At 38.6% G+C, this 12,519-nt stretch overlaps 1 protein-coding gene across 1 annotated transcript; it reads left to right on the forward strand.

Annotated features, from left to right (window-relative positions):
- On the forward strand, positions 1 to 12,267 carry eIF3h (eukaryotic translation initiation factor 3 subunit h). Its single transcript, XM_071676541.1, has 6 exons — positions 1 to 111; positions 1,489 to 1,639; positions 3,259 to 3,426; positions 5,305 to 5,507; positions 7,298 to 7,480; positions 11,892 to 12,267. Exons 1-6 carry the CDS (start codon positions 40 to 42, stop codon positions 12,105 to 12,107), a joined length of 993 nt encoding a protein of 330 aa, XP_071532642.1. The 5' UTR covers positions 1 to 39; the 3' UTR covers positions 12,108 to 12,267.
- Positions 12,268 to 12,519: the final 252 nt, after the last annotated feature.

Consider the following 12,519-nt stretch of genomic DNA (forward strand, 5'->3'; position numbering starts at 1 on the left):
GGCTCGTGCTGCCACGTCCTTCTCGAGTGTACTGTAAACATGTCTGGCCGAGGCAAGAGAGAACCTGAAAATACACGTTGCATCATCAATGTGGTGCAGCTGGAGGGCTTGGTAAGATAGATATGATGTAGTTCAAGGGAGCAGAATTGTTTTGTCGAGAGAAGAATTCCAGAAAATCAGGGGTTGAATATTTCTTTTATGTGTGGTCAACGCCGTCAGTATAAACAAATCCAGATGGTAGTATTTTGAAAGGAAATTTTTATCTAAGTTGAATTGTTAAGGATTAAGGAACTTTATTATTGGGATCCAGTGATACTTTTGCTTAAGACGTACTTAGGAGTTTGAGGACCGTATGAAGTGTATTATATCAATTCGACAATGGGAGGAGTGATCATGCTTGTATGAATTGGACCAGACGTTTTCCTGGTACGAAATAGATTAGTAGGTGCAATAATGTAGTTAAAGTTGGCCAAAATGCTACTGACACCCCAGAGGATATTTCATCACAGCACCTTGTGTCAAGGGAGCAACCCTGGCCAGCGTTCTCTGTAATGTAATCTTAGGTAATCTTGAAACCTCCTACACTTTGCCCGTAACTATAGGTTAGATGGTTGGTTGGTGGGAAGGACATTAGCTTGGAGTACTCTCTTTAAACATGGTAAACTTGTAATATTGGGCATCCACCTGTCTGCGATAGAAATGAAAGTCAGTCGTTCAGAAGACGATCAAAAAATCACCAGATAAACAATATCATCCAAACCTAAACTAACCTAACCTGACAAAATTTGCTCACTGTTTGAAACATTATTTCAGTGTGATGCCTCTAGTACTTCGGCCCCATATTGATTTAGTTCCGAATTCCTATGAACTTTGAATATTGAGTGATTTATCAGATTAGCTCCACCGGGATAATAGCTTAAGGAGATGGTACATGTGCTATGTATATTTTGTTTTTATTATTAGAATACCAGCAGACCAAGATTTTTTCATTGTATTTTATTTAACAGTTGTAACAAGGGGTAATTTTAGTGTCCATCCCACAGTGATTATTTGCCCTAGTCTAATGAACCTTACCATACCTACCCTAACCAAAGGGATAAGTGATCTTAGCCGGGGGCTTCTGAAAAATTGATTGCATATTGAAATTATTCAACTTCTATTGGGTGTATACTTTGAAAATATCAAATGTGATAAGTGTTATCAGGGAAAATGTCACATGAAATACTCTTAGAACTTATATGTTTGTATAATTATGGAAATCGCTTATTCACAGTTGGTTATGAGTCATATATTTATAGCTAATTTTTTTAAAGTGAAACCCCCGATTATTTTTGTATTCCATAATTTATACTTTATTTCCAAATGCAGCTCATGACTTCATCCTGTGTTTTGTTAAGTATATGGTATCATATTTTGATGTAAGGATAATTTAAGTTCATTTTGCACAAGGAATGTTCACAAATTGTTGATGACCTTTTAACTTTGTAGGCATTGATGAAAATCATCAAACACTGCCATGAAGAAGGAGCAGGCAACACAGAAGTTGCTCAAGGAGTGCTGCTTGGCCTTGTGGTTGATGATAGACTGGAAATTACGAACTGCTTCCCCTTCCCACGTCATGCAGATGATGTCGATGAAGGTAATTGTACATTAATAAAAGGGAAAGTGATCTTATATGGGAAAATGCATTTTTTTTTTTTTTTTGTAGGAATATGAAACAATGATGCATTGGATAAGGGAGAGCAGAAATTAACAGCATCACATGTCAAGTGTCAGGGGATGGAGGACAGTCTAGAGATAGCGAGAAAGAAGTATTTTAGAGTAAGAGTTTGAAGAATGGTGGACTTTTTCAATGGTGTTTGTAGGTTTAGAATGCTGAAGGTGAGTGCAAATGAAAGTATGATGCTTGTTTTAAAAAATTTTCGAGATCAGAATGTACGATCAGTTTGCTTGGTGAAGAATTTGAATTTGTGGATGTTTTCAAGTCTGGAGTAAAGTCAAGTAAGGATGGCAGTTGGAAAGCAGAGTCATACAAGGGTTGAAATAATGGGTACACTGAAAGTTATGGTGAATTTGTAAAATTTAAGCATAAATGCTAATGTATCAGTGTGAAATTTTGGATATAGAATAGGTGAAAAATAAGAGCAGTAGGGATGGATAACCTACATAGTACAGTTAAAATTAGGGGAGATTGATGAAGTGAATGGTTTAACATGTAGTGCAAGGAAGTCATTATAGAGGCATGGGGATTGAAGTCTTCTGGAATGGTATGGTCAATGATAGATGGTCAAGAGGTTAAAGTAAATTGCAGTACAAATGTAGAAGGTACAAAGTGGAAAGGAAGACCATAGAAGATATAGATTATGTTGTGAGAGCATTGTTTAGGACTAGTGATGTTTCAGATTAATATGGTAGTGGAATTATTGAGGATCTTATGCAGTGGAAGCATTTCACACATGATTGTAGCATGAATGGAGACATTGGTGACTTGATTAATCATGATCGTGTGTCAGATGAAATAGAAACACTTCTGTGAGCTTGGAAGTCCACCTTTTACATAAGTACTAGGCATGAGTTGAGATAGTAATAATAGTAGTTACATACTGGTAGATGGATGAAAAAAATATTTTTACCATTTTGAAATATGATTATGTATTATTCTTTAACCACTTGCTCAAATACCTTTTTTTTGGTTTTGAAGAAATGCATCTGGTTTGCCCTAATTTACAAAATGGTTTTCTCACGTGACGCTTGATTTAGATTTTTGTTATGGTTTATGTGGAAGGCTTTTCTCCACAAAACTTAACCTTTAGTTCCTCATGAAAGCACTACCATTTAGGTAAACTGATTATCCCTCTTCCATTGATCATCCTTTTCAGTGGCCACATGCTTATTCCAGCCATTTCCTGTTTTTCTTATGTTGTTTTTATTTAGCTTTTTGCACATTTGGTCTCCCTAGTCATTTTCCATTTGTATGTATTTGTGAATACTTTACACTGTTATATATCATACTTCAAGTGTCTGACACATATTTCAGGGTTTGCTATTTGTTTGCCAACAGTTAAGGTGTGAAGTTTTTGTACTGTAGTGTTTGGAAGATTCTAGGTACATCATCATGCTTTGAAAGTGGGATTAAGGTAAAAGAATAGGATAAAGTGACTGACTGTTTGTCAAATCTGAAGTGGGATCATATCAGAATCTTCTCACAGATTACTTGTCACTGTGCTCTTCTACTCTACTTATAACTTTTTCTTTCAGAGGATTATCAACTGGAGATGATGCGTCATCTCCGCAAGGTAAATGTTGATCATTTAAGTGTTGGCTGGTACCAAAGCACCCAGCTAGGCAACTTCATCACCACCCAACTCCTTGAATCCCAGTTCTCATACCAGACCAGCATAGAGGAATCAGTTGTCCTGATTTATGGTATGTTTATATTCTCACTTTACCTATATTAAGTTTTTATTCAGAATACTTGAGAGAATTGTGAAATTAAAAGAATAAGGTGATTTATTATACTTATGAACTGTTTATTGAGGGAGTGGTTATATATATTTTTGGAAAACTTATGGATGGATAACAAAGTTAACAATTTATTATCATTAATAGATAATGGAACCTTTACTTAAAGATACATCATTTAATTATAGATATAATGATCACACTGGTCCATGATGATAGTATGAAGGTAAAATTGCTCTTCGGTAGTTCATATGATTTTATTTAATGTAATTTTTCTATACATGTGGTATTACATGTTTTGCGGAGACAATCTACCTCATCAGATGCCAGTCCTTAACAAAGTTATTTAAATCCCAACATCACACTTGAGTCCTGCCGTCCAGCACCAATCTCTACAGACCAACCACTCAGGTCTGTAGAGATTGGTGCTGGATGGCAGGACTCAAGTGTGATGTTGGGATTTGAATAACTTTGTCAAGTACTGGCACCTGATGAGATGAATTGTCTCCATGAAACATGTCGTGCCACATGTATAGAAAAATTATGTTATATAAAATTGTATGAACTCTACTGGTGTGATTTCACCTTCAGTCATTTAATTGATTTGCTTCTGCAGAGGCAGTTATGTTGACCAATCTCCTGTTTTAGGCTGTTAAACAAAATTCTATAGATTCCAAAATGCTTCACTGGAAAGTCCACGCCTTTCCCTTGTTAGAAGTATTTAATTAACGGTAACCAGAAATTCCTCACGACATTTTTGCAAATATGCAGACACTTTTTCCCATGGGCCATCTTCTGCATACAAGCACCTGTCAGTTTGTACTGTGTGTATATCTCACTTTACCTACTTCACAGTTACCAGTTATGCCATTTCTTTGTTGGTTTGCAAATTCCCATACCTGGTTTTCAGTTTTCCTCTCAGACATCCACTTCATATGTAAACAACTATCATGAATGTGGCAACTTTTCTTTCATCCATTTACATGAAAATTACATCATCAGATGTAGTATTCCAAGTGTTTCTTATCAGTTTTTACATGCAGTGTATGCAGTTCCTTGTCATATCTGCAGTTTTAAAGCCTAAGTAGTGTCCGTAGTAACACAGCCTTAAAAGACATTTACTATCATTTTTTTTATTTTAATCACTGTTTCCCGCATCAGCGAGGTAGTGCCAGGAAACAGAAAGACCCATCCACTCTCTTAAACATGTATACACACATACACGCATATATACATATGTATACACATACATATACATATATACACATGTACATATTCATACTTGCTCTCCTTTACCCTTTCCTGGTGCCCTCCTGCCTCACAGGGAAACAGCATTGCCACCCCCCCTGCGACAGTGAGGTAGCACCAGGAAACATAAGAAGAAAGGCCACTTCCATTCTCTGGCTGTCATGTGTAATGGACTGAAACCACAGCTCATTGATATAATATATCTGGGGGCCAAGGAAACAGTTCATATTTTAAAGTTGCTCATATTTTATTTTATCCCTTGGAAACCTGATATACTTTCAGTCCTTGTATTTTCCATAAAAAAACATGAATACACAATAGCATTATTTTTTTTTTTTTTCATACTATTCGCCATTTCCCGCATTAGTGAGGTAGCGTTAAGAACAGAGGACTGGGCCTTAGAGGGAATATCCTCACCTGGCCCCCTTCTCTGTTCCTTCTTTTGGGAAAAAAAAAAAAACGAGAGGGGGGGGGATTTCCAGCCCCCCGCTCCCTTCCCTTTTAGTCGCCTTCTACGACACGCAGGGAACACGTGGGAAGTATTCTTTCTCCCCTACACCCAGGGATATGTAACAGAATTCTTGTTTTTTCCAGATCCTATCAAGACAGCACGAGGATTCCTTTCAATTAAAGCTTACCGATTGACTCCTGAAGCCATCAACACAGTTCAGGAACGCGATTATACACCTGAGGCCCTCAAAAAGATGCGCTTAGGATTTGAGACACTGTTTCAGGAAATACGTTTGGTGATCAAGAACTCGCACTTGGTTAATACTCTCTTATGTGAACTGTATGAGGTGAGTCAGCTTCACCTTTTAATATTAACAGTGATAAGGAAACTTAAAGGACACAGGGTGGTGTCAGGATCATAGTTAACATGGTTGTAGGTAATTTTTAGTAATGCCATCTCCATGTTGCATACGAAGATCTAAGCAGAACCTTACATATTCATTTTCCAAAAGTTATTTTCACACATTGGTATTTGCATGTCTCCAATAGATTCTTTCTCTTATGAAGTGGTAGTAGATTTAGGCCTTCTTGGTTCTTGTCTCCTCACTTCTGCAGTGGTCTACCACACCCTTCCAACCTGGCTACAATACCCTCCATCATCACTGCCACCCTGTCCCTCCCCTGGCTTCCATACCCTCCATCACCACCACCACTCCCTCTGTCACCACCCCTCAGCAGCAGATGGCATTCTTCAGTGGTATGATCACTCATCCCACCACTTACCCTTTCCATGCCTCCCATATTGCCAGCACAGCATTTCCACTGAACCATAAAATATTTTCCCAAAAATGTTTTACCCCAGTAACTAAGGATTTCTATCCTGCCAAGGAAATAGAGTAATTATCGACTCTGTGTATTAGGATGAATCATCATATGTCTGGCAACTTTCTTATGATTGCTGACTGAGAAAAGACAGAGATACTAGAAGTGCAATTTTATATCATGTTTAATTTGTGGTTTTCTATGGCTAAAAGAGCGTACATGCTTAAAAAGATTCTGTTTTCGATTCAGATGTAATCATTGAAATGAGTCCTTTTGCCTTTCTATGTTCTTTTCCCAAAGTAATTTGCAAATCAGAAGAATAATGAATGCATTTGTCGGAAAATGTCTTTATGAATTAATAGCAATTGATATGCTCTTAAAAAATGGTGCCCATTCACAATTAAATACGCTTATTTTTCCCTCCACTGTATGAATATCCAACTGACTTATCATTAGTGCAGTGGTGTACAGAGGTCTCTTTCTTTGTTTACAAGGCATGGAAAGAATTCTGCTTTCGACAGTGCCTAAATACCTACCATTTTAATTTCATGGCTCTCTACCTGAAGGTCATGCACAAAATATGTACTGTTGGATGACTTAAGTTATTATAAAAAAAACACTTATAGTATGAATCAGGTTATGTGGGAAGTGAAGAAGGTGGATCTGAAAAAAGTGGAGTGATAAGTGACAGGGAGAGATATTTGAACAGGATTACATAAGGAGGATGACTAGCACAGAAGGGATCCCCAGTGAATGTGCACTTTTAGAAAAAAAATACTGCCTGTACCTAATTCTTTTTCTTTGTAAACCTTGGGTTACAGAGGGCTTTGATGGGAAACTAAAGGTAAAGAGCTAGAATATTTCCAAGAAAGAAAAACTTCAAATATCCTCCCTGCATGTGCAAGCCACTCAGTGGTATTCATCACATATGCTGTACATCTGAATGCAATAAGTGTATGCATGAAGAAGGAGAGTATGAAGTAGGAGTAGATTCTATAGTATGAATAATCAAATCCATTGATATCCTCCTCACACTTGTTAGAGAATCACCCTTCCCCAGCTTTGCTGGTGTGAAAGGTATAATATTTCTAAATACAGTATATCCATGTTATATACTTGTTATGTAATGCATTTGATTGGCTGTGCTTTCAACTGTGCTGCCCAATAGCTACCACTGTCACCATTGTCTTTTTTGCATACATTTTCCATGTGTACCTTCATATTTGTATATCCTGACTTAGCTAGATTAGGGTTTCACATCCTTTAAAGGAATAAAATACAGTGTATTATGATTATTTTAATTTTGTGATTACAGTTGATGCCAGGTAGTGAGGGGCAACAGTTCCTTGATCTAGGAACAATGTCAACTCTAGACAGGCAGTTGAGATGCCTTATGGACTATGTTGATGATCTCAGTCAAGAAGCCAACAAATTCAATAATTTTCAACGTCAGAATGCAAAACAACTACAGGATAAGCATAAATTTATGCAGAAAAGGGTAAGATTAGTTGTGTTTATTTTTAGATTCACACAAATTGTCATTTACAGCATTAGGGAAGAATTTTTGGCATGACTATTTAAAGTGCTTATGTAGTGTGTCTGATTTTGATGTCATCTTCATTGTCCAGGTAAGATGTAAGTATTGGCTTTCTTAAATGATCTTGCAGTTATCCCACTGTGCATTCATGTACTAACCTATTGGCATGTAAGTGCCTTAACTCAACAGCTGTCTGCAAAATTGCAAGGTGCACTTGCTGAATCTTTTTTTTGTAGACCATACATTTTTATGGATTCTCTCGATTTTCATAAGTTCACCCCCATTTCTCAAAAAATAAATCTCAGATGCTTGCTCTTTATCAGTACAAATACAGAAATTTTTCGTACTTAGTATTCTCAAAGTCTTTCATAGTATGCCTCCTTTTAGAATGATATCATCTCTCATATTTCTCTCTCTGTTTTTTCCACAAGCATGAGAGACACTTTGCTGGATATCTTGAGGATAATTGGGGTTTGGACCCTCAAACCTTGCCTCAAAGATTCTTGAAGATTCTTGCACTTTTTAGAATTAGTTGAAGAGATCTCGCCCTGGCTTTGTCCAGAGGTCTTTTTGAGCCTCATATCTCCAAGGAGTATGTAGTTTCTGGCAGATACCTTATGGAGGTCGAGCACAATGTAATCATAAATGTGTATTGGGAAGGATGCTCTCTTAGGTTCCCATCATAGGAATGGCACTCTAGGTGAGTCTCTTTGCTACCAGAACGATTGTTTTACCACTGATGTATGGCTCTCCATTTTCAGATGTGAGAGCGATTGCAATGATAGTGTTATATGGGGACAGGAATTATTGGAACCAGATTTGTCTTTTTGCCACTGGAATTCACTAGCTATAGGAATTCTATGGCCATGGCCACCCCTTTATAGAGGGAGTTCCAGAAGGGAACAGGCATCAGAGATATAGATTGCCACCCGAACCAGTGTGTTACTACTGACATATGGCTCTTCATTTTCAGATGTAAGGGTAGTTACAACTGAAGCATTGTGTAGGGGTTAAGAATTACTGAAACCAGGTTTATCTTTTTATTTTATTATTATTATATTTTGTTATACTTTGTCGCTGTCTCCTGCGTTAGTAAAGTAGCGCAAGGAAACAGACAAAAGAATGGCCCAACCCACCCACATACACATGTATATACATACACGTCCACACACGCAAATATACATACCTATACATCTCAACGTATACCTATATACACACACATAGACATATACATATATACACATGTACATAATTCATACTGTCTGCCTTTATTTATTCCCCATCGCCACTCTGCCACACATGAAATAACAACCCCCCCCCATCATGTGCACAAGGTAGCGCTAGGAAGGCAACAAAGGCCCCATTCGTTCACACTCAGTCTCTAGCTGTCATGTAATAATGCACTGAAACCACAGCTCCCTTTCCACATCCAGGCTCCACAGAAATTTCCATGGTTTCCCCAGATGCGTCACATGCCCTGGTTCAATCCATTGACAGCACATCAACCCCGGTATACCACATCATTCCAATTTACTATTCCTTGCATGCCTTTCACCCTCCTGCATGTTCGGGCCCCGATCACTCAAAATCTTTTTCACTCCATCTTTCCACCTCCAATAATTCTGCCCATAAACAGACAAGATTTTGCCACTTAAGCTGAGTGGCTGGCAAAGATTGAGAAAAGCCAGTGCCTCCTTACTGGGAATAACAAAGGTTGGAAAGTCCAAACCATGATTATCCTTACGATAGCCAGTAGTATGTCTAATGGAACACTGCCTGAGAGGGAAAAGTTTTCAATTTTTGAAAATATGTTTTACTTCATTGACATCGTTGAATGCCCATGTGCTTTAATTATTTTTTTTTTTTTATTATACTTTGTCGCTGTCTCCCGCGTTTGCGAGGTAGCGCAAGGAAACAGACGAAAGAAATGGCCCAACCCCCCCCCACACACATGTATATACATACGTCCACACACGCAAATATACATACCTACACAGCTTTCCATGGTTTACCCCAGACGCTTCACATGCCTTGATTCAATCCACTGACAGCACGTCAACCCCGGTATACCACATCGCTCCAATTCACTCTATTCCTTGCCCTCCTTTCACCCTCCTGCATGTTCAGGCCCCGATCACACAAAATCTTTTTCACTCCATCTTTCCACCTCCAATTTGGTCTCCCTCTTCTCCTCGTTCCCTCCACCTCCGACACATATATCCTCTTGGTCAATCTTTCCTCACTCATTCTCTCTATGTGCCCAAACCACTTCAAAACACCCTCTTCTGCTCTCTCAACCACGCTCTTTTTATTTCCACACATCTCTCTTACCCTTACGTTACTCACTCGATCAAACCACCTCACACCACACATTGTCCTCAAACATCTCATTTCCAGCACATCCATCCTCCTGCGCACAACTCTATCCATAGCCCACGCCTCGCAACCATACAACATTGTTGGAACCACTATTCCTTCAAACATACCCATTTTTGCTTTCCGAGATAATGTTCTCGACTTCCACACATTCTTCAAGGCTCCCAGAATTTTCGCCCCCTCCCCCACCCTATGATCCACTTCCGCTTCCATGGTTCCATCCGCTGCCAGATCCACTCCCAGATATCTATGGATGGGGTTGTTAGGGAGGTAAATGCAAGAGTTTTGGAAAGAGGGGCAAGTATGAAGTCTGTTGGGGATGAGAGAGCTTGGGAAGTGAGTCAGTTGTTGTTCGCTGATGATACAGCGCTGGTGGCTGATTCATGTGAGAAACTGCAGAAGCTGGTGACTGAGTTTGGTAAAGTGTGTGGAAGAAGAAAGTTAAGAGTAAATGTGAATAAGAGCAAGGTTATTAGGTACAGTAGGGTTGAGGGTCAAGTCAATTGGGAGGTGAGTTTGAATGGAGAAAAACTGGAGGAAGTGAAGTGCTTTAATTAAACTCTTGATAATATCTTTCCATGTATTGTTCACTTACTTGTGCTTAATATTTTTAACTTAAAAAAAAGGGTATGTGTAAAGGAATAGTGGTTCCAACAATGTTATATGGTTGCGAGGCGTGGGCTATAGATAGAGTTGTGCAGAGGAGGGTGGATGTGCTGGAAATGAGATGTTTTAAGGACAATATGAGGTGGTTTGATCGAGTAAGTAATAATAGGGTAAGAGAGATGTGTGGTAATAAAAAGAGTGTGGTTGAGAGAGCAGAAGAGGATGTTTTGAAATGGTTTGGCCACATGGAGAGAATGAGTGAGGAAAGATTGACCAAGAGGATATATGTGTCAGAGGTGGAGGGAACAAGGAGAAGTGGGAGACCAAATTGGAGGTGGAAAGATGGAGTGAAAAAGATTTTGAGTGATCGGGGCCTGAACATGCAGGAGGGTGAAAGGATTGCAAGGAATAGAGTGAATTGGAACGATGTGGTATACCGGGGTCGACGTGCTGTCAATGGATTGAACCAGGGCACGTGAAGCGTCTGGGGTAAACCATGGAAAGTTCTGTGGGGCCTGGATGTGGAAAGGGAGTTGTGGTTTTGGTGCATTATTAAATGACAGCTAGAGACTGAGTGTGAACGAATGGGGCCTTTGTTGTCTTTTCCTAGCGCTACCTCGTGCACATGAGGGGGGGAGGGGGTTGTTATTTCATGTGTGGTGGATGGCAATGGGACTGCATAAAGGCAGACTATGAATTATGTACATGTGTATATATGTATATGTCTGTGTGTGTGTATATATATGTATACGTTGAGATGTATAGGTATGTATATTTGCGTGTGTGGACGTGTATGTATATACATGTGTATGTGGGTGGGTTGGGCCATTCTTTCGTCTGTTTCCTTGCACTACCTCGCTAACGCGGGAGACAGTGACAAAGCAAAATAATATAAACATAAATAAATAATATTTCTACATCAAACAGCATTTCAGGGACATGTATTTTATAGTCTGCAGAAAGTTCCAGTTGTGTATGAATGAAAAAAGTTTATGTAAATCCCATAAAACAAAATGTTATATTTTTCACACTGTCCTATAATATATAACCATACAATTAATTCTGCGTATTGTTTTGGTCAATATTTGTTATTCTTTGTTTTTCTGAATTGGTAATTTATCCCTGGGGATGGGGAAAAGACTGCTACCTATATATTTCCTTCATTTCGTAAAAGGAGACCAACAGGAGCTGGAGGCTGGAATTCTTCTCCTCTTGTATTATAACTTTCTGGAGGTGGGACTAGAGGAAGGAGCCAAGAGAGAATTTTTCTTCAGAGGCTCAGTTCTGATTTTAAACTTATATTGTTGAGTAGGTATAAAAAGAACATATCTTCAACTAGATAATGCTCTTTTAAAATCATATGAATGTTTACATTTATATTTGCCTACAGGCTGCAGAGAATGCTCAGCGCCAAGCTCGTGGTGAGCCACCATTACCTGATGAAGATCTTAGCAAACAGTTCAAGCCTATTCCTCCCTTGCCACGTCTAGATGCTATGATCACTTCAGGACAGATATCTAACTACTGCAAACAGATTTCTCAGTTCTGCAGTCAATCTCTTGGAAAACTTTATGTTGCAAAGGCACTTCAGCAAGAAAAGAAATAGGCCTAATAAATAACAGATAAAGTATTGAAGAAAATGAAGGAGTGAAGAAGAAAGTGAAATATGCTTTAAATCACAAAATGTTTTCCTATATGTATGATTAGTAGTTTTGGATGTTTATGCTAGTGTTTTTTGATTCAGAAATATACAGTCCAAAATTTTCCATATTTGTTTTGTTGCTGTCTCCGCGTTAGTGAGGTAGCGCAAGGAAACAGACGAAAGAATGGCCCAGCCCACCCACATACACATATATATACATACACGTCCACACAAGCAAATATACATACCTATACATCTCAATGTATACATATATTCACACAGACATATATACACATGTACATAATTCGTTCTTTCTTTTTCTTTCATACTATTCGCCATTTCCCACGTTAGCGAGGTAGCATTAAGAACAGAGGAC

This window comes from Panulirus ornatus, chromosome 23 (assembly GCF_036320965.1).
Source record: "Panulirus ornatus isolate Po-2019 chromosome 23, ASM3632096v1, whole genome shotgun sequence".
Lineage (NCBI taxonomy): Eukaryota > Metazoa > Arthropoda > Malacostraca > Decapoda > Palinuridae > Panulirus > Panulirus ornatus.

What these genes read in the sequence shown, in the direction of transcription:
- eIF3h (XM_071676541.1), top strand. Translation starts at nt 40, where the DNA reads ATGTCTGGCCGAGGCAAGAGAGAACCTGAAAATACACGTTGCATCATC. An exon ending in TGCAGATGATGTCGATGAAG is followed by an intron (nt 1,640 to 3,258) that starts GTAATTGTACAT and finishes TTTTTCTTTCAG; the next exon opens with AGGATTATCAACTGGAGATG. An exon ending in ATCAGTTGTCCTGATTTATG is followed by an intron (nt 3,427 to 5,304) that starts GTATGTTTATAT and finishes TGTTTTTTCCAG; the next exon opens with ATCCTATCAAGACAGCACGA.